A 26198-nucleotide genomic window follows, 5' to 3' on the forward strand; every position below is an offset into this window, starting at 1 on the left:
ATAAGAAAAATCTCCTAGTCCATCTCTTTTTCACCATGGTGTTATGCTTATTATTCCCATTTTTTAAACTAAATACTTTGCTATCAACTTTATCCACTCTTATATACCAAAACCACATTCTCAACTCCTTAACACTCCCATCTTTCTGGGCAATCCATGTAAATTACCATCTTATTTTATTCCTTGTTAGATATCCAACTTCAAAAATTTACTAATAGGGCTTCCCTGGTGGCGCAGTGGTTGAGAGTCCGCCTGCCGATGCAGGTGACGCAGGTTCGTGCCCCGGTCCGGGAAGATCCCACATGCCGCGGAGCGGCTGGGCCCCTGAGCCATGGCCGTTGAGCCTGCGCGCCCGGAGCCTGGGCTCCGCAACGGGAGAGGCCACAGCAGTGAGAGGCCCGCGTACGGCAAAAAAAAAAAAAAATTACTAATATATCTTGCTTCTGTAATAACCTTAGAGAGTTCCCTGGTTGCCTACTGGTTAGGATTCCAGGCTTTCACTGCCATGGCCTGGGTTCAGTCCCTGGTTGGGGAACTGAGATCCCATAAGTTGTGCAGCGCAGCCAAATAATAATTATTATAATAATAACCTTAATTTGTGAGGAGTTCTGCATAATAACATCTCTAAGCTGCTGGGGCATAGAACGTATGCTAGAAACGAAAACAACTAAAAGTACAATGATTAACCTTCCCTTAACCATACAGTGCATGGAGGGATAAATACTTAGTGTATATTTTTTTTTTCTCCATGATGATGGTAAAAGAGATCACTGAATCAATACAGTGAGGTAGTTAGGACCAGTGTCTCTTCAATTAAACTACCTGGGTTCATATCCTGGTTCTACCACTCAGTTCTATGACTTTGAGTCACTTTTATTTTCTTTAGTTTCCTCATCTACAAAATGAGAATAATTTCAGTAGCAAATTTTTGTGAGAACTAAATGAGAAAATACATGTAAAAAAAACTTAGCACAATATTTAGAACAAGTATGTTCGGCAAATACTAGCTGTGGTTATCATTATTAAAATTTAAATGCTTGGCCTTCCCTGGTGGCGCAGTGGTTGAGAGTCCGCCTGCCGATGCAGGGGACACGGGTTCGTGCCCTGGTCCGGGAAGATCCCACATGCCACGGAGCGGCTGGGCCCGTGAGCCATGGCCGCTGAGCCTGCGCGTCCGGAGCCTGTGCTCCGCAACAGGAGAAGCCACAGCAGTGAGAGGTCCGCGTACCGCAAAAAAAAAAAAAAAAAAAAAGAATAAGCTTATTTTAGGTCTTGTTCCCTTCCTGAACAGTTTGGCCCTAAAGCTGTTTAGCGGAACAGAGGAAAGCAAGGCATCCACGCTAGAGGTAAGGGCAGGGGCGGAGGAGCTGCAGTAGCCCAAAGCAGGGTGTCAGCACCAGAGAAGAATGAGGAGGTTGTCCTCGTAGAAGGGCTGCCCTGTGTGGAGTATCAGAGCCCAAGCAGGGTGAGGAGAGCTTTTTCAGGATGAGAGCCCTAGTGTGGTGGTGGGATGGGCAGCAACCTGACTCTATGTGTCAGAAATCAAGTGTAGGGAAGGGGCGGCAGAGGAGATGAAGATGCGTTACATACAGGTCCACTGATCAAAGTAAATATATTAAGGATAATGGGAGCCTGGTTTCTCTCAGTCAGGGAAGGGAGTTACAAATACAAAAGGAAAGGGATTTCCCCGGCAGTCCAGTGGTTGAGATTCCGCACTCCCAATGCAGGGGGCATGGGTTCCATCCCGGTCAGGGAACTAAGATCCCACATGTCACATGGTGCAGCCAAAAAAAAATGAAGGGGAAAAGTCAAAATAACTCTGTGTTGTTGGACTAGAATTAGAGGTATTCATGTGAATTGGTGATTTACCATTCATAGATAGACAGATAAACGTAGATGTGTAAGTGGGAATATACGTGTGCGTATTATGTATATAGGTGTGTAATTTATATATATATTGTATATCCCCTTGTTCTGCCCAGTTAGAGGGCTCAAACAGTGACACCCTATAGCAATGAACAAACTGGCTTCTAAATATCAGTCTCCCCCAAAAGAAAACAGGACTTCTTGGAGAAATGGCTGATTCCAGGACTGAGGCAGAGAAAACCTGTAACATCTGGTGCTAAAAAGCAAGAAAGTGCTCAAATAATGCTGAGAATGGTCAAAAGGACACCGGAGCCAGCTTGAGGGGGCTCCCACTGGCCAAATTTGGGACAATTTGAGCATCAGAATAAATAATGATAGCAATGGATTATAATTCATTGAATAAAATAAGAAGCTATGAGGTCATATTGATATAAGTAAATAAATGAATACATTTTATGAGGCATAGTATATTTACATAGTTTCAAAGTAGCTGACCACAAAACATTATTACAAAGGAACACAGACTAACTTTACAGTAATATCTGGCAGACACCACCTTATTCAAGTGATCGAAGTGAATATCACCAGTAATGGTAGAAATTAAATCATGTACCACTTGATAGGATGCAATGGAAAGAAGAGAGTATCACTTCTGTGTTATTTCTGTCAAAATTGTATAACTTAAACTTAATCATAAGAAAATATCAGACAGACACAATTGAGGGATATCCTACAAAATAACTCACCTATAATCTTTAGAAGCATCAAGGGCACAAAAGTTAAGGCAAGACTAAGGGGCTAGTCCAGAATAAGGAAATTAAAGAGCATGACAGCTAAATGTAATAGGTATTTCTGAACTGGGCCTATTTGCTATAAAGGATTTTATTGGGATAATTGAGGAAACCGAAGCGGGTTTGAGAACTGAGCAGTGATAATGATCAATGTTAATTTCTTGAATTTGACGGTCATGTGGTGGTTATGTAGGAGAATGTCTTTGTTAGAAATACATGCTATATTTTCTTTAAACACATATTAGGTTCATTTCCATCTGCCATCTTTTTGGGGGATGAAAAACTCCCTAGCTGAAATATGTTTGCTAATAAATATAACTTGAGATTTTTCTTTGAAATTAAACTGTAAAAATGTTAAAAAAAAAAAAAAAAGAAATACATGATAAACTACCTGGGATCATGTCTGGAGTGATAAGTCTTCAGAGTGACAACTTATTCTCAAATAGTTTAAAAGGGGAAAAGTTCTTTGTACTGTACCTGGCAGTGTTCTGTAGGGATGAGATTGTTTAAAAAGAAAACTGAAAGTGCATGTGAAAGAAACTTTACAAGATTAAAAAGTATCATCATAATGATTCAATCTCATGATCGTGTTTCTCTCCCCTCTCCCCCGCTCTCTTTCCTCTTTTCTCTTTCATTTCCTTCTTTCCTTCCTCCTTTCCTTCCTTTCTTCCTTCTTCTTCTCCTTCATTCCCTTCCATACTTTCCTTTTTTCCTTCCTTCCTTCCTTCCTTATTTCTTTTTCTTTCTCGGCATTATGCTTCTTATGTCACATACAGAGCCCGTATCAATTTTCCAGGTGGGTAGAAAAAGATTCTTCATACCAAGAAATGATGGATATTGTAGGTGGATAATAAAAATGATGGCAATTAAAGAAAATCCCCATTCTAAAAAAGATTGTAGTGATTATGTGTTTATTTGTATGCTACCAAATCTCGGTTCAGTCTGGTTTTTATTAGTTGCTATTGTGCAGGTATTATTGACCAAACAACGATCATGGAATTATAGGGTATTTAGAAATAATAAGGATATTTGCTAAGGCTTATCCTACCTACCTCTTATAATGAAGAAATGAAAAATATGGGAGAAATTTCTCTGTAAACTATAAACTACAAAAAATTTTAGCAGTCATTTAGTCACCAATAAGTATTTAAGTATACAGAAATCTAGTATTAAATACTATTAAATATTCCTAACTCCAAGAAGAACTGCTTACATTCCCAACATTGATGATCAGTATGAGGCAGATTTTCTCCACATTATGTTACAAGGCAAAGGTAGAAAAGTTTTTCACCTTTTCACCCTCTGTAAAGATCTGGATAGCATTTGGGATGAGTCGAGCGGTCTTCTCCTTGGTCATAAAGGTTATGTTCTTTAAAGCAATAGAAATCTAAACACACAGAAAAGGATAAAAAATTGCAAAACGAATTTCTCAGAAACATACACAACACAAAATACCAAGTATTACATCAATCTAGTCCAGAATATTCAGGTGAAAAACCTAAAGGAGTTAATAAGCACATGCCCGCATTCTCTGAGATAAACACGGTGAACAGATATTCTTCCCTTCAGTAATTTCCTCCATCAGCTCCTATACCTAATATTAGGATAAAGTGTGAGAAGACACATGGGTATTTATGTTCCACATTAACACACACAAAGACACACTAATACACACAAAAAATTCAGACAGTCTGTCACATAAGACATGCTTTTGGCAGCCAAAAGGAGGTATGTTCAAGCTTTTTTCAACCTGAAATCTCTCTTCCCAACTATATTAAATATACACAAATGGAGCTCAATGTATTAAGAAAAATATATTACACACTTATACTACACATAAATATATTTAGATGTATACAAGTATAGATAAATACATTTAACTTACTTTGAAATCTAAAGTACATTGTTTTCAGAAGGACTGTATACATTTCTATCTATGCAACTATTTGTATCAGCAAATCAAATGAAAATACATCTTACTGTAGTCTCCCATCTGAAGATGTTGCTATAGAAACATAGCCAGTTTTCTGAAAGGTATAATCGTCCCTGAAGCAAAATGTCCCTCTGAAGAGCACAAGCATAATCTACATTAAAAAATAGTAATAATAAGGAACAGGTTAGTAACAAAAAAATGTGGCAACTTCATAAATCTTATACTACTTGAACACATGGAAAGTCATCACTTTGTTCATTAGTTCATTCATTCATTCATTCACTTATTCCTATACTTTGGGCACTATACACCAGATATTTTGCTAGTCACTAGGGTTACCAGAAATGGACCTTGCCCTCATGGAACACTGTCTAGAGGGGAAGGCATACAATAAACAAATAGAAAAATAAGTATAATGACCAAAGTGTGGAGAAAGCTGAGAGCATATAGCAAAGGGTATACAGGTATGGGGGAGTGGGCAGGGAGAGTATACATGGAAAAGTTCTCCAGAAAAAGTAATCTATAAACTGAGATCTGAAGATCAACAAAGGGTCAGCAGGAACATGAGGGAACAGCATGTGCAAAGGCCCTGTGGTAGAAAGAAACAACATCTTTGAGCAACTATACAAAGATAGATCTCTTGCTAGAGAAGCTGGAGAAGCTAGCTCATATAAGGCCTCACAGGCCATGGCATAGCGTGGATTTTATGAAAAGCCATCGATGAGTTTTAAGTGGGAGGACATGATCAGATGTATGTTATTAAAGACCACTTTATTCACACTGTGAGTATGGATTCAGATAAATCAGTTGGAAATCCAGGGGGGAACTGATGGTGGCTCAGACCAAAAGATGACAGTACTAGAGAAAGAAGTAGTTAGATTCAGAGATATTTAAGGGGTAGTACTGATGGGGAATTGGTAACTAATTAGATGTTGGATGAGGGTGAGGGAGGGAGCAAGGATGACTCTAAAAATTGTATACATTTTAAGTTTAGTTTCAAGTTTGATCCTCTCTACCTCAGCACTATAATCCAGCAAAATCAAGAGTGCTCTGGTAAATGCCACTGTCTACAAGCAAGTTAATACTATGCCTCTAAGATTAAGACCTGTCTCTGTGACTAAAGTAAATAGCATTGCTAAATTATTAATAATATAAGATATAAAGAGCTGCTGTGAAGAGATTTAGTTTAATTGATAAATTTTAAAACTATATAAAGTGATTAGCAATTTTAGGAAAAAGTTATTGAGGTTATGAACCTTAAAATATTTCAATTTGCTTGTGGTAAATTTCTAAGCAAACACTAAAAATAGAGCAAAGGAATGCAGTCTTTCACAGTGCTTCCTTCAGCAAAACAAAACTGAGATGCCATCAAACCAAAAAAAAGAAAAAAATCCTAGTAAATAAGCAGATTAAGTTACTCTTTTACTAGTATGCATCTCTAAAACAGGGACGGGGCTAAAGGTCACCTTGAAGTATCCTGAAATTTTTATCTAAAACGCTGAAACACTTTATTAATTCCATGCCTCTCAAATATCAGATCAGAATTACCTGGTAGATTTATTAAAACACAGATTGCTAGGCCCCTCCCTGAGTTTCTGATTAAATACATCTGGGCTGGGGGCAGAGTCCGCAAGTCTAGCAAGGTCCCAGATGATGACAACTTTGCTAGTCTGTGGACCACATTTTGAGAACCGCTGCACTATTTTACATTAACTCTATTCAAAGCTATGCTAACATTTTAACTGAAGACTAATTGATATAGATTGACAGATTTTTTCCAGTGGTTTTTAAAAACAGTCTCCCTAAAACAGGTGTGTTTTATTGTAGTAAACTTATACCTCACGAAAATTGATTTTTTGTAAGATAGTTTCCTAGCAATATGTCCTAGGCAAGAAATGAAAAAAAAATTTTTTTTTTAATTTATTTTTTTTAGCTGTGTTGGGTCTTCATTGCTGCACGTGGGCATTCTCTAGCTTCAGCGAGCGGAAGCTACTCTTTGTTGCAGTGCGCCGGGCTTCTCATTGCAGTGGCTTCTCTTGTTTCGGAGCATGGCCTCTAGGCACATGGGCTTCAGTAGTTGTGGAGCGCGCATGGGCTTAGTTGCTCCACGGCATGTGGGATCTTCCCAGACCAGAGATTGAACCTGTGTCCCTTGCATTGGCAGGCAGATTCTTAACCACTGCGTCACCAGGGAAGCCCAGGACTAATTACCATTTACCTTTAGAACATGTAATGGTTGTACCTGCCTGCCTATATAAAAGGGTGAGATTTCTTTCTGCCTTCACAATGTCTTTTGCAGACTGCCTGTGATGCACATCACATTCTAGTTTAATGTTTATTCAATAATAAAACCAAGTGTTTTCTTTCTCTTTTACTTTTGTGGAGAGGTTTTCTGGGGTGGTAGGATATTTTGTTTTTAATTATATTTTCCCAACACATGTTCCAGCATGAAAATCTGCCTTGTTCACTCATTTAATCAGAGAATTAAAAAATGTTTTGAGCAATGACATCACTGAAAAAAGCATTCTCCTAAGGTGAATACATTCAAATCAACAAACATATTTAGCAGTGTAAATATTGTTATTTTAGTACAAAACTAGTACATAGAACTTCCGGTCTAAGTTGACATGTGTCTACTTCCCCTCTTGCTCCAAAATTCCTTTGAAATGACAGGGAAGACGTATGAAAGAGATTAAATTCGTAACAATGCTGAGGGGTGGGTATAAAAACTAGAAGTTTTGATAAATTTTAGAAGACAAAAAGCGGATAAAAATGTATAAACCACAGCGTGGAGAAAGCCTCAGCTCAAAAAATATACGGGAAGGCTGCAGCAGAGATAACAGCCGCTCTTCCCTATGCCACCCCAGAGAGACTTCACAATTAGAATCAGCAGGTACAAAGAGGGACAGCTAGAACAGGGACAGATATCAAATAACTGGCTGGTGAACTCCCTATGGTAGAGGTCAGCCACAGTCACCCACATCTTCCAACAGTGGAGCTGCTATTGCTTTGCAGCCTCATCATCATTTGGTATTGTCAGTTGTTTTGTTTTTGTTTTTTAATTTAATTTAATTTTTTAATACTTTTTATTTATTTATTTTTGGCTGCATCAGGTCTTAGTTGCGGCACATGGGGTCTTTTGTTGAGGCACGCAGGCTCTTCCTTGTGGTGCTCGGGCTTCTCTCTAGTTGTGGCATGCAGGTTTTTTTCTCTCTAGTTGTGGTGCATGGGCTGCAGGGCACTCGGGCTCTCTCGTTGAGGTGCATGGGCTCAGTAGTTGTGGTACGTGGGCTTAGTTGCCCTGAGACATGCAGGATATTAGTTCCCTGACCAGGGATCGAACCCACGTCCCCTGCATTGGAAGGTGGGTTCTTCACCAGTGGACCACCAGGGAAGTCCCTGTTTTTAATTTTAGTAAGACTATTAGCTATGCTGTTTATTTAATTGTGCTTTTAATTTGTATTTCCCAATGACAAATGATAGTGTGCAATTTTTAATATGCTTATTTGCTATCCATATATCTCCTTTGGTAAAGCATCTGCCTATTTTTTAATTGGGTTGTTTGTGTTCTTACTGTTAACTTTTAAGAATAGTTTCTATTCTGGATAGAAGTGTTTCTTTAAAAAGAAAAAATCAGATATGTGATTAACAACTGTTTTCTCCCTGCATCTTATATTTTCACTCTCTAAAAAGCATCTTTTGCAGAGCAAAGAAAGTACAATTTATCAATTCTTTTCTTGTATGAATCATGCTATTGGTATTACATCTAAAAATTCACCATCGAATCCTAGTTCATAGAGATTTCCTCTAGAAAAACCCAGATGTTTTCTTCTAGAAGTTCTAAAGTTTTACAGTTTACATTTAGTTCTATGATCCATTTTGAGGTAATTTCCGTAAAAAGTGTAAGGCAGGCATCAAGGTTTGCTTTTCTGCATATGGACGTCTAATTGTTCCAGCACCATTTGTTGAAAAGACTAACTTTTCTCCATTGAATTGCCTTTGCACCTTTGTCAAAAATCAGTTCACAATATTTGTATGAATTTATATCTGGACTTTTTTCTGTTCCATTTATCTAAATGTCTGTCCTTTGGCAAATCTCAGACTTTCCTGATTACTGTAGTTTCATAATAAGTCTTGAAATTGAGTAATGTGTGTCTTCCAGCTTTGTTCTTCTTTTTCAGAATTATTTTGGCTATTCTAATTCCTTTGTTTTTCTGTATAAATTTTAGAATCAGTTTGTCATTTTACTCATCTATGAAAAAGCTTGCTGGGATTTTTCATTGAGATCTTAACAATATTGAGTCTTTCAATCTATAAACATTTATTTAGACTTCTTTTGTCAATGTGTTACAGTTGTCAGCATATAGAGCCTGCATATGTGTTAGATTTATACCTAAATGCTTCATCATTGGTAAGTTCTGATGTAAATGGTATTTTTAAAATTTGAATTCCAATTGTTCTTTGCTAGTACATATAAATATGACCCTTTATTTTACCTTCAAATGACCTTCAATCCTGAGACTTTACTAAATTCACTCATTAAATCTAGAAGTTTTTTGTAGATTATCTGAGATTTTCTATATGAGTAATCATGTCTACTGGCAATAAAGTTAGGTTTTTTCCTGTTCTTCCAATGTATATGCCTTTTATTCCCTTTTCAAGTCTAATTCACTCATTATACTTACAACTTCGAGTACAATGCTGAGTAGGAGTAGTGAGAGAGGACATCTTTGCCTAGTTTCTAATTTTAAGTGGAAAGCATTCACTCTCTCATCATTAAGTATGATGTTAGCTGTAGGTTTTTCATAGCTACTTCTAAGGAGATTGAAGTGCTATCCCTAACTTGCTGAGAGATTTCTTATGAATGAATGTTGAATTTTGTCAAACACTTTTTCTGCATCTATTGAGACGATCACATGGTTTTCCATAGTTGGTCTGTTAAGATGATAAATTTCATTGATTTTTTTTTTTAAGTGTTTAAGCAGCCTTGCATTCCTGGAATGAACCTCACTTGGTCATAATCTATAATCCCTTTTATAAATGCTGAATTTCATTTGCTAATATTTTGTTTCAACTTTTTATTTCTATGTTCATGACAGATATTGGTCTTTTCTTGCAATGTTTCTGTCTGGTTTTGGTATTTTGGTAATACTAGTCTCATAAAATGAGTTGGGAAGTGATCCTTCTTATTTTCTGGAATGGATGGTACTATTTCTTCTATAAATGGTTGATAGAATTCACCAGTGACACTATCTAGACCAAGTTTTCTTTTTATGGAAGGTTCTTAACTACAAATTCAATTTCTTTACTAGGTATGGGACTATTCCAGCTATACATTTCTTCTTGTGTGATGTTTGGTAGTTTGTATTTTTCAAAGAATTAGTCTATTTTATCTAAATTACTGCATTATGGGCATAGAGTTGTTCATAGTATTTCCTTATTATCCTTTTACTATCCATGGGATCAGTAGTGATGGCCTCTTTTCCATTCCTGATATTGGTAATATGTTTCATCTGTCATTTTTCTTGGTCAACCAGGCTCTCAGTCTCTCAATTTTATTCATCTTTTCAGAGAACCAGCTTTTGCTTCATTGGTTTTCTCTATTTTTAATTTTATTAATTTATGCTCTGGTCTTTATCATTTCTTTCCCTTTGTTTGCTTTAGGTTTAGTTTCCTCTTCTATTATAGATTTATTAGGGGTAAGCGTAGGTTACTGATTTTACTTCCTTTTTGTTTTTTAATATATTCATTTAACACTATACATTTCCTCTATATAGTTACTTTAGATCAGTCCCACAAACTGTTATTTTCATTTCGTTCAACTGTATTTCACACTGTTAAATTATTCTGATTCTTACAACTCGTTGCACCCTGAAACACTGTGATACTCCTTTCTTCTGGATCTTCACACATTATTTGACCTTTCCTTCTGAATTTTTTTACTGGATTTTCTTCTTCTACTGCTGCCATGATTCTTTTGTTAGTGTTCTTTTAACTCTATATGTTATCCATGGTTGAGCTCATCTATTCTCCTGATTTTAAGTGACATTGATATTCATTTACTCACTCATTCCTCTATCCATCAACCATCCATTCAATCACTGAGCACCCATTATTATAAGTCGAGTACTGACCTTGGTATCAGGGTTACAATAGCAAACAATATATATAATGGTTATGTAAATATATGATAGAGAAAAGTGCAAGGCACTTAAGGGAACACAGAGTGGAGGCATCTATCCAGAGGTGATATTTAAAGTAACAGCACTGATCACCAACCATAGTGTTGGATCAGAGTCCTACAGGGACCTTTCTATGTCAGATATAAAACCCTTCATTGCTGGATCATGGGAAGGCCCTGGGAATCCTAGAAGAGAAGCCAGGAGAGCTAAGGTATGAGGAGTCACTTGGGGGGCTAAAGGCAGTGGCTATTTACCAGTCAGTGTTTCAGTATTTTAACTACTACTACTGTTACTCTGGTGAGCAGTAGCTGAATACGAGAGCTGTACCAATCCAGTCAAATTTACAGTAAAGGCATTGCTAAATGAGAAATATACAAATAAAATATATATGTAAATATATACAATACATAAATATATATTTAAAAATATATAGACAAAAGATAGCCAGGTACAGAGGAGGGAAAACAGTTCTAGGCAAACTGAAGTAAAAAGGCCTGAAAACAAAAGGAAATGACATATCTAAAGAAGGCTGCCTTCAGAAGGCTAGAGACTGAAGGGACCTTGATGAAGGATGAGGGACGAGAGGATATTTAACATATATGAAAGGCCACGTAAGTCAGGCAGTCAAGCTTTATTCTAAGGTCATTGGAATACTATCCATGAAGGGTTATAATCTGATCAGATTTGCATCTTAGAAAAACCACTATAGCTACAGTATTGAATAGATTGAAGGCACATAAGAATAGGGGAGAGACAAGTTAGAAGGTTACTGTGGTATACATTAATCTTTATTTCCAGATAATATTTATATTATATATATACACATATATATGTATATATATATATTTTGTTTTAGTTGTCTTGGCAACTCAACCTCAACATGCCCAAAATTAAAATACTTGCCTTCCTCCAACATATGTCTTCCTTTGTACCACTTCTGTACCTTGTTAAAACTGTTCATATCACCCTGAATCATAGTGATTTGTTTATATGTGTTTGCTCTCCCACCACACTCCAAGTTCTTCAGAAACAGTATGGTGTGTGGCACATACTGAGTACTAATAAATATTTATTGAACTAGCCTATAAAGTATAATATTGTGGATTTGAAATGACAATGAGTTGTTTTTTAAAATAAAAGTTTAAATTAAATTTAAGATTCTCTGTTTCAGAAGACAGTGATCCAATATGTGGTTAAATCGAAGAACTTAAAGCAATTTGTACAGAATGATACCAATTAGATATTTTAATTTGTATAGATATGTGTGTCATTATTTCCAGATAGTACAATTATAGGTGGTTTTAGATTTCTACTTTGTAAATACCTGTATTTTCCAAATTTTATACAATGAACAAGTTTATTATAGCAGTGAGTGAGGAAAAACACTAAAAATGTAAATTTTTAAAAGCAAATATACATACTGAAAGATATCTACAAAATATTAAGCAAAATTACATATAGGTAGTAGGATCACCAATGATTTTCAATTTTTTCTTTATACATTTCTGTATGGCTTTAATGCTTTATAGTGAGTATATATCACTGTATTATCAGATTAATTTCTTTCAAGAAAGCAGTGATGAGTATAAAGTATTTTATAAAGGTTTCCATGAAAAGTATTTGATTTCAAGTGACAAAACTGGCAAGACACATTTGCAACAACATGTGAAAAATATCTTTTTTTTTTTTTTTTCTGTATGTGGGCCTCTCACTGTTGTGGCCTCTCCCGTTGCGGAGCACAGGCTCCGGATGCGCAGGCTCAATGGCCATGACCGGGGCACGAACCCATGTCCCCTGCATCGGCAGGCAGACTCTTAACCACTGCGCCACCAGGGAAGCCCTAAAAATATCTAATTTTTTTTAATATCTAACAAGCTATTACAAGAAAAAGACAAATAACTGCTAGAAAAATGGGCAAAGTTTATGAAAAGAAAGGTTCACAGAAAAATACAAACGATTTATAGATGTTCAACCTCCCTCCTAATTAAAGAAATGCATATGTAAATACAATTTCTATCTACCAAATTTTGCTAAAGCCAAGTTCCTGAGGTGTGCCACAACAGATACTTACATACACTGTTGATGAGAATGAATATTGGTGTAGCCTTTTTGGAGGATAACTTGGCAACAGTATAAACCTTTTAAATGCTCATTACCTTTTAGTCACAATTCCACTTCAAGGAATTTAACCTACAATACATGTGGCACGTACGTGCCAAAACAAATGAACATGAAGGTTCAGTGTAGCATTAGTGGTAATAGCAAAAGACAGGAAGCAATCAAAATGTCCATCAGGAGGGGATTTATTAAACAAATTATGGTACAAAATTCATTCAATTGACTGCTAGGCAGCCATTAAAAGAATGAAGTGGATCCATAAGTAGTGCTAATAGAGCTCTAAACAGGACTGAAAACAGTAAGCACAGTGTGTTCCCATTTAAGTTCTCTTATATTCCTCTTGATATACATACAGAAAATTTCTGGAAATAGACATAAGAAATTGCTAAAAGTGGTTATCACCCAGGAAGAAGGTCAGAGTGGTCTTGGGTGAAACGATCTTTCACTTTTTTACCATACACTCTATTATCGTGAGACTATATTACATTCCAATCTTTTTAAAAATTGTTTTGATTCATTTCTTTGGTATTTAAAGAACTAAATCGAACTCTCTAGAAATTCAGTTACATTGAATTGAATATTAACCAACAGCACCAGAAATCTGAGAAATTCCCATGAATAAATGGTTTAAATGAAATATGTACTAAAACTAAAGCCAACTTCAGTATTCTGATGGTAAAGAATCTATATTATACTTATAGCAAAAATAAAGCACTTTTATAAGTTCTATAACTAAATTTTTCCTCTTAAGGCCTATTTCAAAAAAATTCTACCTGAAAGACTATATGAATAATGATAAAGCCCTAAAAGATTTTATAAAATTGCTCTATATCTGCTAAGGAGCACTTTTTTCTGAGGAACAGTAATATATACTGAACATCAGATTTAAACTTTCCCTACAAAACCATATGAAACAAGCACTAGAAGAAACTGACAAATCATTTCCTCTTAGGTCTATTTTTTAGCGAGTATAATTGACCCTTGAATAACATGGGTTTGAACTGTGTGGGTGGACTTATATGCAAGTTTTTTTTAATAGTAAATACTACAGTACTACAAGATCTGTGGTTGGTCGAATCTATGGATGCAGAACCACAGACACAGAGGGACAGCAGATATGAAGGGCTGACTATAAGTTACACGTGGATTTTTGACTGCAGAGTCAGCGCTCCTAACTCCTTCAATGTTCAAGGGTCAATTGTACTTAATACCGCAGAAATCACGCCTCCCTGAATTACAACTTAGTTTTACATTGTCTAATTACAGATGATAAGATGCTGCTTATCTCAAAAAATAGTTTCTGGGGCCTCCCTGGTGGCGCAGTGGTTGAGAGTCCGCCTGCCGGTGCAGGGGACATAGGTTCGTGCCCCGGTCAGGGAGGATCCCACATGCCGCGGAGCGGCTGGGCCCGTGAGCCATGGCCGCTGAGCCTGCGTGTCCGGAGCCTGCGCTCCGCAACGGGAGAGGCCGCAACAGTGAGAGGCCCGCGTACCGCAAAAAAAAAAAAAAAAATAGTTTCTATGTAGCATAAAGGCTTAAATTTTCTACAAATATTGTCACTCATCAGCTCTACTTTGATGTGGTAGTAAAAGGGTTTTTTGTAACTTCCTGGCTTTTTACCTGCTATCAGCTTCTCTGTATCAGGTAGATGTGTGAACTGTCTTTTATACTCCTCATTCCTGTCTTTATAGGCAGAACTTGAAACCTGCAACAATAAAAAAATTAATTTTCTGTTTAATTATGATCATCATTAAATGAACTGAATTGTAGTATCTTAGAAAATAAAATTAAAATGGACTTTAAAATTATACACTTTTTATGCAATATTTTTGTTTGTCTTTATATGAAAAACCACATAAACATTTCAAAAAACACCAAAAGGAAGCAAAGGATGCTTCCAGGATGATGGAGTGAGGACTTTGGCAAATCCTCCCTGCAAAGTCAAATATACAGTTGGGGGAAAAAAAAAAAAACAACTGTCAAAAACAATCATCTCAAATGATTGGAAACTGACTAAAGGCATACAATAAATGGAGAAATATTTTCTCAGGAAAATCTACTGAACCTGCGTATGAGCATCAGAAGTCTGTGGCACTCTTTCCTGGGCCTGCTCGCATTACTCTTCCTCCCCAACAAGTTAAGTCAGTACAGTACTTCTACAAAGGTGGAACAGGCCATGAAAACTAGCAGCTCAGAACTTAGCTGATTCAGAGTGGAAAGCAGAAAACCTGTCCCAGAAGTGAAAGGAAAAATTCTGAAGCTTTCCAAGCGTGTGGAGGTTGAAGTCCCATTTAGGACAACAAACAAGCATACTGTCAGATCAGTAGGGGGTGTTAACAGAGAGATCTTAGAAGAGAGACAGCCACAGATGAACTTGATAACCTCTCCATGTACTCCTAAATAAACAGGGACTACACGCATGTGTAACAGAGATTGGAGAAATCCCAAACTATCCACACATTCCAGGATGGAGATACAAGAAGTCCCAGTGGAACATTAAAACTGGGACAAACTTGAAAATGATCTGAATTTCGAATGCACTACCCAATCTACACACAGATCTGTCAGCAGCAGGGAAAAGGCTTACTGGCTCTGTCTTTGAGCACAATTTCTCACCAATGATTGGCTTAAAAGTAAAACAACAACAATAAACTGAGCAAAGACATTTGCTTCCACATACCACAGGACAAACATATTTCACAGATTCACTCTAGGCAAGTTACTAAACAGAAATTAGCAATGACAAGCTTTAGCGGTAGAAAGGATGCAATCAGAATCCACAGCTGCTACAATATGTTATCTATATTATCCAATTTTCTTTCTTTGTAATTAATTTTATTTATTTATTTATGACTGTGTTGGGTCTTCGTTGCTGCACGGGCTTTCTCTAGTTGCGGCGAGCAGGGGCTACTCTTCATTGCGGTGTGCGAGCTTCTCATTGCAGTGGCTTCTCTTGGTGTGGAGCACGGGCTCAGGCAAGTGGGCTTCAGTAGTTGTGGCTCGCGGGCCCTAGAGCGCAGGCTCAGTAGTTGTGGCACACGGGCTTAGTTGCTCTGCGGCATGTGGGATCTTCCCAGACCAGGGGTTGAACCGTGTCCCCTGCATCGGCAGGCGATTCTTAACCACTGCACCACCAGGGAAGTCCCTATGTTGTCCAATTTTCAAAAAACTTATGAAACATGAAAAGAAATAGGAAAATGTGACTCATAATAAGAAAAGAGATAAGCAGGCAATAGAGTCTTTCATGGTTCCCAGATATTGCATCTAGCAAAGATATCAAAGCAGTTATTTAAAATATTTTCAAAGAACTAATGACAAGAAAAAGAGGAAGAGGACTCAAATCAATAAAATTAGAAATGAAAAAGGAGAAGTTACAACGGACACCGCAGAAATACAAAGCATCCTAAGAGACTACTACAAGCAACTCTATGCCAATAAAATGGACAACCTGGAAGAAATGGACAAATTCTTAGAAACGTATAACCTTCCAAGACTGAACCCGGAAGAAATGGAAAATATGAACAGACCAATCACAAGTAATGAAATTGAAACTGTGATTTAAAATCTTCCAACAAACAAAAGCCCAGGACCAGATGGCTTCACAGGTGAGTTCTATCAAACATTTAGAGAAGAGCTAACACCCGTCCTTCTCAAACTCTTCCAAAAAATTGCAGAGGAAGGAACACTCCCTAACTCATTCTACGAGGCCACAATCACCCTGATACCAACACCAGACAAAGATACTACAAAAAAAGCAAATCACAGACCAATATCACTGATGAATAGAGATGCAAAAATCCTCAACAAAATACTAGCAAACAGAATCCAACAACACATTAAAATGATCATACACCATGATCAAGTGGGATTTATCCCAGGGATGCAAGGATTCTTCAATATACGTGAATCAATCAATGTGATACACCATATTAACAAATTGAAGAATAAAAACCATATGATCATCTCAATAGATGCAGAAAAAGCTTTTGACAAAATTCAACACCCATTTATGATAAAAACTCTTCAGAAAGTGGGCATAGAGGGAACCTACCTCAACATAATGAAGGCCATATACGACAAACCCACAGCAAACATCATTCTCAATGGTGAAAAACTGAAAGCATTTCCTATAAGATCAGGAAAAACACAAGGATGTCCACTCTCGCCACTATTATTCAACATAGTTTTGGAAGTCCTAGCCACGGCAATCAGAGTGGTTAAAGACTCGGCACTCTCCCTGCCAGGGCCCCGGGTTCCATCCCTGGTCGGGGAACAAAGATCCCACAAGCCGCGCAGTGTGTCTAATATATATATATATTTGTGTGTGTGTGTGTGAAGCATATATATATATATATATATATATATATATATATATATATTTTAAAGTATCCGTCCTTGAAGGTCCCAACTTCTTCTTTGTCTAAAATAATTTTCAAAATATAACAATCTTCTCATTCTAAGTAATTCCAACACTTTTGGTGCATATTTATACATGTCAATACAGTAAAATTCAATAAACTAGCATCTTGCAGTCCAAAACTCCTAATGGCTGGCAGCAGCTAGTCAAAAATGACCTGGAGAGTCTCACTGATTAGTACCTATGGCACACTCCATAACCTCATAAGCAGATTTTTAAGGCAGTTTTGATAGCAGACTGGAATAAGAGAAAGTGTAAAAGTTAACAGTAAATTAACTTGGTACATTAGTCATAAAAGACTACATTGTACTGTAGTAATCAGCAACTCCCAAATCTCAGTGCTTACAAGAACAGTGGTTTATTTCCCATTTAAACACAAATGAACAGTTGTGGGTTGGCAAAAGGCTTAGCTCCACACTGTCCCAACAGAGGGACATACGCTAATAAAGGCTCCACCATCCAGGGACAGGAAGATGGCAAAGAGTGTACTAACTCTAACGGCTGCCCCCTAGAAATGACACACATCATTTTGTTCACATTTCATTGACCAAAAAAATAGTCACATGGCTACACTTAATTCAGGCACATGGAGAAACAAATATCTATCATGGGCCCAGAAGGAAAAGAAACAAAAATCCTGATGAACAGAATGAATGATTATTTAAGATTACTGAACGGGCTAAATCAAGAATTACCGTACTGCTAGAGAGGCAATGAATCTCTTCAGAGAGCCCATTTCTACCCATTCAATGCAGAAGAAAATAGTCATTTAGAGTTCCATGCCAACAAGGCACTCAACTTTTAAAATAGAAATATAATTCACATACCATAAAATTCACCCTTTTACAATATACAGTTCAGTGTGTTTTGGTATAGTCACAAAGCTGTGCCACTATCACCATTATCTAATTCCAAAAACTTCTATCATTCCCAAAAGAAACCCTATACCAATTAGCAGTCATTCCCCACTTGCCCCTCCACCCAGCCCCTATCAACCACTAATTTACTTTCTGTCTCTATAGATTTGCTTATTCTGGGAATTTCAAAACGGAACCATGTGATATTGTGGTCTTTGTGTCTGTCTTCTATCACTTAGCATAATGTATTCAAGGTTCGTCCATATTGTAGCATGAAACATTACAACACTTCAGCTTATGGATATTATTCCACTTTATAAATATATTATACCACATTTTATCTATGTATTCATCAGTTGATGGACATTAGTGTTGCTTCCATTTTTTAGCTATTATGAATACTGCCACTATGAACATGGATGTACAAATTTTTGTGTGAATGTTTCAGTTCTCTTGGGTATATACCCAAGAGTCGAATTGCTGGCTTACATGGTAACTCTATGTTTAACATTTTGAGGAACTGCCGAACTATTTTCCAAATAAGCTGCACCATTTTACATTCCCACAAGCAATGCATGAGGGTTCCTATTTCTCCACATACTCGCCAACACCTAATGTCTGTCTTTTTCATTACAGTCATCCTAGAGGGTGTGAAACGGTATCCGATTGTAGTTTTGTTTTGTTTTTTTTTTGCTGTACGTGGGCCTCTCACTGTTGTGGCCTCTCCCGTTGCGGAGCACAGGCTCCGGACAGGCAGGCTCAGCGGCCATGGCTCACGGGCCCAGCGGCTCCGTGGCATGTAGGATCTTCCTGGACCGGGGCACGAACCCGTGTCCCCTGCATCGGCAGGCAGACTCTCAACCACTGCGCCACCAGGGAAGCCCCGATTGTAGTTTTGATTTATGTTTAGATAATGATTGATGTTGAACATCTTTTCCTGTGCTTATTCACCATTTGCATATCTTTGGAGAAATGTCTATTCACATTTTAATTGGGTTATTTGTGTTTTTATTATTCAGCTATGAGTTCTTTATATATTCCAGTATAAGTCCCTTATCAGATATTTGATCTGCAAATATATTCTCAAATTCTGTGAGTTGTCTTTTCATTTTCTTAATGGACTCCTTGAATCACAAAAGTTTATAACTTTGATGAAGTCTAACTTATCTATTTTTTTTTTTTTGCCCCTTGAGCTTTGTATCATATCTAAGAAATTATTGCCTAATCCAAAGGTCATGAAGATTTACACCTATGTTTTTTTCTTAAAGTTTTACAACTTTAATTCTTACATTTAGGTCTATGATCCATTTTGAATTAATTTTGTATTCAGTATGAAATAGGGGGTCCAAATTCATTCCTTTGTATGTGGATATCTAATTGTCCCAGAACGATCTGTTGAAAAGACTATTTCCCTCAATGAATTGTTTTGGCACCCTTGTCAAAAATCAACTGACCATAAATGTGACAGTTTATTTCTAGACTCTATTCTATTCTATTAATCTATGTGTCTAGCCTTATATCAGGGCCACGTTGTCTTGATTACTGTAGCTTTGTAGTAAGTTTTGAAATTAGGATGTTTATATTTTCCAACTTCACTCTTTTTCAAGATTGTCTTGGATATTCTTGGCCCTTGCATTTCCAATTGAACTTCGATTCAGCTTGTAAATTTCCACACCCCCCAAAAAGAAAAAAATCAGTTGGGATCTTGATAGGGATGGCACTGAATTTGTAGATCAATTTAGGGAGTACTGCCATCTCAACAATGTTAAATCTTCCAACCCATGAACAAAAAATATCCTTTTATTTATTTATAGAATTTAAAATTTCTTTCATGAAACTTCATAGTTTCAATGTTCCTGTCTTACACTTCTTTTGTTAAATTTATTCCTAAGTATTTTATTCTTTTGATGCTATTGTAAATGGAATTCTTTTTTAAATTTCATTTTCAAGTCGTTCACTGCAATCTATAGATTTTCAATTAATTTTGGTTTTAGAATCAGGGTAACACTAGCCTCAGTGAATGATTTAGGAAGTGTTCCTTTTTGTTTTGTTTTGTTTTTAAGGGAAGGGATTTTGAAGGATTTGTGTTAATTCTCCTTTAAACAATGTGGTAGAATCTGCCAGTGAAGCCATCTGGTACTGAGCTTCACTCTGTGAAGTTTTCTTGCTTTGGTTTGGTTTGGTTTGGTTTTCTTAGTAATTCAATCTCCTTCCTTGTTATAGGTCTTTTGAGATTTTCTATTTCTTCTTGAGTGAGTTTCAGTAGTTAGTGTTTTTCTAGGAATTTGTCTAGTTCATCTGCGTTCTCTCAGGTGTTATTTCAAATGTATAAGGTTAGCAAAACTTTAAAGACTGATAATATCAAGTGTATTGGAACAAAAACCAAGATAGACTATATGTTCAGCCATATCTCAACAAATTAAGAGAAGTGAAACCATACAGAGTGTGTTTTCTTACCATAATGAAATCAATCTAGAAATCAGTAGCAGGAAGATAGCACAAAAATCCCCAAACACTTGGACACTAAACAATGCACATCTAAATAATCCATGGGCCAAAGAGGAAGTCTTAGGGGAAATAAAAAATATACTGAACTGAATGAAAATAAAAACACAATATATCAACATTTGTGGGACACAACTGAAGCTGAGAAACAAATTTATAGCACTAAATGCACACATTAGGAAAGGGGAAAAGTCTAATAATCTCAGTGTCCAACTCAAAAACTTAGAAGAGGGAGAGGAAAATAAACCCAACATGAGCAAAAAAAAAAAAAAAAGTATATAATAAAGGTAAGAGAAATCAATGAAACAGAAAAACAAAAACAATAGAGTATCGATGAAAAAAGAGATGATTCTTTTAAAATAATCAATGAAACTGGCAAACCTCTAGCAAGACTGACAAAGGAAAAAAAACCTTGAGCAAGAAGATATGAATTACCAATATGAGGAATAAAACAAGGTATACAGCACTACAGACTCCAAAGACATCAAAAGGAAATAAGGCAATACTATAAACAGCTCTACACATATAAATATGACAACTTCGATGAACAGACACAAACTATCACAACTCACTCAATATGAAATAATTTGAATAGATTTACAACCATTAATGAAATTGCATTTATAATTTAAAATCTCCCAAGGAAGAAATCTCCAGGCCCAGATGGCTTCCGTGGAGAATTTTATAAAACTTAAAAAAAATTAACTCTAAGTCTATACAGCCTCTTCTAAAAACCAGAAGAGGAGGGAGCACTTCCCTACTCATTATATTAAGGTAGTATTACCCTGATACCAAAACAAGATAAAGACAGTAAAAAAAAAAAAAGAAAATTACAGAACAATATCCCTCATAAATATAGATGCAAAATCCTCAACAATATACTAGCAACTGCAATAAAGCAATATATGAAAATTATACAACATGACCAACTGGAGTTTATTCCAGGAATCCAAGGCAGGTTCAACATTCACAAATTGACCAACGTAATCCACCATACTAACATGTTGAAAAAGAAAAATCACATTACCACATCATTTGAAACAGAAATAAAATTTTACAAAAGTCAATGTCCATTTGTGATTTTATTAATTAATTAGTTTGTTTGTTTACGGCTGCATTGGGTCTTTGTTGCTGCACGCGGGCTGAAACCTGAAGCATATCCAGGATATACAACCAGGTGAAGACAGGGCAAAAAGAATATGAAACTCCTACCTTTAAAACCTATCCTATAATCATTACACACTACAGGTCAAACATTGTTAAACCTCCTTTTAGGTACAGGAACTAATTCTTTAAATCAAAATTATGTAAAGTGACTGGTTTCTCAGTAACATTGAGAAATACAGTTTCTGTATGATATTAGTCTCTTGCCAATATAAGGCACAAAAATGTAAGTGGAATCCATTTCTGTGGTGTAGTTTTCTCCCAGGGAAACTGAAGCAGATAATTCTACTCCATCACTGCATCACAATGCAGTGGCCACAACACTGCATTCTAGTGGCCAAAAGAAAGCATAATCAGAAATGTCTTTCGGACTCTGGATTAAAACTTAAAATATCTAAAGTCTAGAAGTTAATAAGAAAATATTATAAATAAGAATTGCTATAGACAAAGAAATCTTGCATTTAAGATTAAAATGAAGATATAAGAAGGAAAATATAGTCAGTCACCACTATAGTGGTCCAGTCACCACTCCAGTTATGTAAATTTGGCCCCTGTTTTGTAGCTGACACTATATTATTCTCATCCACAACTGGACTAAGATTTTCCTCTAACTCTTCCTGTAACTCAGCAGCAAAGCTTGAATCCCTTTCATTTATTACCTGGAAACAAGTATCAAACAATTAAACTACTTACTGAGAAATGCCCCATTTTAAAAAGAAAACAGTTAATGTTCAAAATACTCAAATTAATATAAAAAGGACAATATTTAAGCTTTTAGAAAAGAGTAATTAATATGTTTTTGCTTCTATAGTTCATATGTTTATACATGCAACATATATTTTCCAACTACTACTATTTATTAGGTAGTTTAGTTGGCACTAGAGTGAACCAGGAGTCCATAGTCAGCTAGAGGAACAATTAAACAGAAAAAAAAAAAAGTAACAGGAGTTAACCATTCTCTCTTTGGAGAATAATTTGCAATGCCTAGTAGGGTCTAAGATGGGTATACATGTACTACGACCCAGCAATTTAATGTACATGAAGTTAACAATGTTTGTAATACTAAGAAAGTGGAAACAACCTTACTGTCCATTGGTAGGGAAACTGGTAAATTAACTCTGATTTATACAAACATGAAGAAATAAAATAAATGAATCAGATGTCTCAACCAGGCACTGGCCTCAACCTATAGAGGCTTAGGGGAAAGGTTATACCCTATGCAAGATATCAGCCCATGGGGTGGTCACTCACGAAAAAGCAGTCACTGTGGAGTTAAAAAAAAAGGGGCGGGGACGGAGCGGCATCCATCATAAGACCACAAAGCTCACCAGGACTCTTAAACACTGCTGTCGCTACTGCAGTCACCACCTATGCCTCTTTTAACAAAACTGCTGATCCTCAGGGTTACAGGGAAAAGCTCCCACAGCACCCATGTGGCACAGTAAAGGGGTAATTCAAACACAACTTCAGCTTGAGTTTCCTAAACTCTACGAAGTAACCACTGCCATGGGGGAAGCCCCTAACCCTGGTGATACTGATTTGAGGTTCTCTGGAGGAAGAAATTTACAAATATGAAAGGATACACAGGACCCCCTCGACAGGAAGTACATTCACTAACCATCAAAGAGAGAGAGAAAAAAAGAAACAAACAGGGCTGGATACAGGGAGAAGAAACCAACCAAAAACAAAACAAAACAAAAAATTGAAACAGAGGTCCACAATTTGACACAGTTGGAAATCCAAAACGTATTAAAATAATTTATACAACAAAAGGTAAAGATTGGCTTTCATACCTCTACAGCATAGGGTTTTTAAAAAATATATAACCATTCTTTTTATTGAAGTATAGTTAATTTACAATGTTGTGTCAGTTTCAGGTGTACAGCAAAGTGATTCAGTTCTAAATATATATTCTTTTTCAGATTCTTTTCCATTATAGGTTATTACAAGATATTCAACATCAGTAGGTCCTTGTTGTTTATCTGTTTTATATATAGTAGTGTGCATATGTTAATCCCAACCTCCTAATTTACCTCTCCCCCCACACCATCCCCTCTGGTAACCATAAGGTTGTTTTCTATGTCTGTGAATCTCTTTCTGTTTTGTAAATAAGTTCATTTATATCATTTTTTTAAGATTCTACATATAAGTGACATCGTATGATTTTTGTCCTTGACTTACTTCACTTAATATGATAATTTCTAGATCCATCCATGTTACTGCAAATGGCATTATTTCATTCTTTTTTATGGCTGAGTAATATTCCATTATATATATATATGTACCACATCTCCTTTACCCATTCATCTGTCAATGGACACTTAGATTGCTTCCATGTCTTGGCTATTGTAAATAGTGCTGCTATGAACATTGGGGTACATGTATCTTTTCTCTGGATATATGCACAGGGGTGGGATTTATAGCATAGGTTTTGAATGAACTTCAACATTTGCTGAAATGCATTGAATGGCATATCTTCATGGCTCTAATCAATACTGGGCTCAAACTACAGTTATACCTAAAGAACTAAAGAACTAAATTTAAACAAGTTACCCTCTATAATCTTAGAGGAATTACTCAACATAAAATAGACAACAAATAGGTATGTCTCACCTTAACTACCAGAACTACTATCTTGCCTAAATTCTCCCTGGTCATAGAACACATTGCCCTAAAATATCCTGTAGTGGCAAAAGATGCTCTGACCCAATGAGTAATCAATTTATATCAAGTCTTTGGGGCTTACAAAATGCTTTTATAAAAGTCGGACCCTATGGACCACCCCTCAACCCCTAGTTAAAATAGCTAACATAGCTCAATGTAAAATAAAACAGGGCCTTCAAAGATTGAGATTTATTATATAAGACCTAATTAGTGAAAGAGTGATTATCCCTATTGCTTCTCCATTTAACAGCCCAATGTGGCCTGGTAAAGATGGAAAAATGAATAGTGCCTCACAGTTGATTACTGTATCCCTGATGCTATGGTCCTACCCGTGAAGGCCCCTCTACCCAATACTACTAAAATTACTGACACCATCCAATCAGAAACTGGTAAATATTTGGATAATTTTGACAAACACGTTCTGTTCGGTGACCTCTCAGTCACAGTTTGCCTTCCCCTCCAGAGGGACATGATATACCTTTACCTGGCTACCCATATGGCATCTCAAAAGCCTTGCCACCACATACAACCTTTATAGGTAACTGTATCCAATTCTCTCCAGGAGCACAGGTATGATGTTACATTGATTACATCCTCCTCTGAGGACATTCTTTTGACGCACCCATTCAGGACGTACAAATACTCATGAAAAGAGGATGGGTCACTGCCCCACACATACTGTAAGGCCTGCTACCTTGTTTACATTGTGAAAACTATTTGGTAAACCAAGGGCCACTCCACCCCTTACAATGTCAAGGGGCAACATTAAAACAAGTCCAACAAGGAACAATATATATTCAATATCCTGTGATAAACCATAATGGAAAAGAATATGAAAAAGAATGTATATGTCACTTTGCTGTACAGCAGAAATTAACACAACTTTTTAACTCAGCTATACCTGAATAAAATAAATTAGAAAAAACAAAGTCCAACATCTTTTAGGTCCTTTTGGATACTGGAGGTTATATATTATTCATTTACAAATTTTACTTAAGCCTGTTTATGCTGTTACTTGCAGGTCAATCCACCCTTAATAGGTGGATTCCCAAAAAAGATTCTAAAATTTGTCAAAATTATAATATAACAGACACTCCCAACAGTGCTACTTCCTCCCCCATCCCCCCCCACACGAAAAACCCCACACACAAACACACATATAAACACACAAAGAATCCTTCACTGTAGACACTTTAGCAGCCTCTTTTCATGACTCCTGGAGTCTCTGGACCACCCACAGTGTCCATAAGTTGTCCACTGGCTTCTGATGCAAGAAACTCTCTCCTCACCTCCACACAATATGCCATTTAAACAGCAATGACTGACAGCACACTGGACCCTCCTAGAAGTAGAGGCTCTCACAAGCCCTGAGCCTGTGACCCTCCATACCCAGTTGCCCATTATGCCTTGGGTCCTGGAAGCAACACCTTGCAAGCTCAGCATAGCCACCAAGGTCTCCTTGCTGCAGGATAGAAACAAATCTGGGCCCCCTGGCATATCCCATCTACAGGCACGCATGGTCCTCCCCTGTTCTCATTCAGATGTCATGGTGCTAGAAGAGGTCACCCCTCTCCCGAACCCCTTGAATACCTGGAGACCAGTTTGGATTCAACTGAGTGAAAGCAATAGGAGTTCAACACTTCTAACTCCCATCTTAAGTCTGATGGACAAACTTGCTGTTCAGTGGACAGCATCAGGACC

At 36.8% G+C, this 26198-nt stretch overlaps 1 protein-coding gene across 1 annotated transcript in view; it reads right to left on the reverse strand.

Moving 5' to 3' along the window:
- Nucleotides 1-26198, reverse strand: part of GRAMD1C (GRAM domain containing 1C) — an 81603-nt gene that overhangs the window by 53353 nt on the left and 2052 nt on the right. Inside the window, exons 2-4 of the mRNA XM_033855819.2 lie at nt 14511-14595; nt 4638-4741; nt 3949-4044 (exon numbers count right to left, since the gene is read on the reverse strand). Coding sequence (XP_033711710.1) covers nt 3949-4044; nt 4638-4741; nt 14511-14595 — 285 coding nt within the window. The remainder of the gene's footprint in view (nt 1-3948; nt 4045-4637; nt 4742-14510; nt 14596-26198) is intronic.

This window comes from Tursiops truncatus, chromosome 4, assembly GCF_011762595.2.
Source record: "Tursiops truncatus isolate mTurTru1 chromosome 4, mTurTru1.mat.Y, whole genome shotgun sequence".
NCBI lineage: Eukaryota > Metazoa > Chordata > Mammalia > Artiodactyla > Delphinidae > Tursiops > Tursiops truncatus.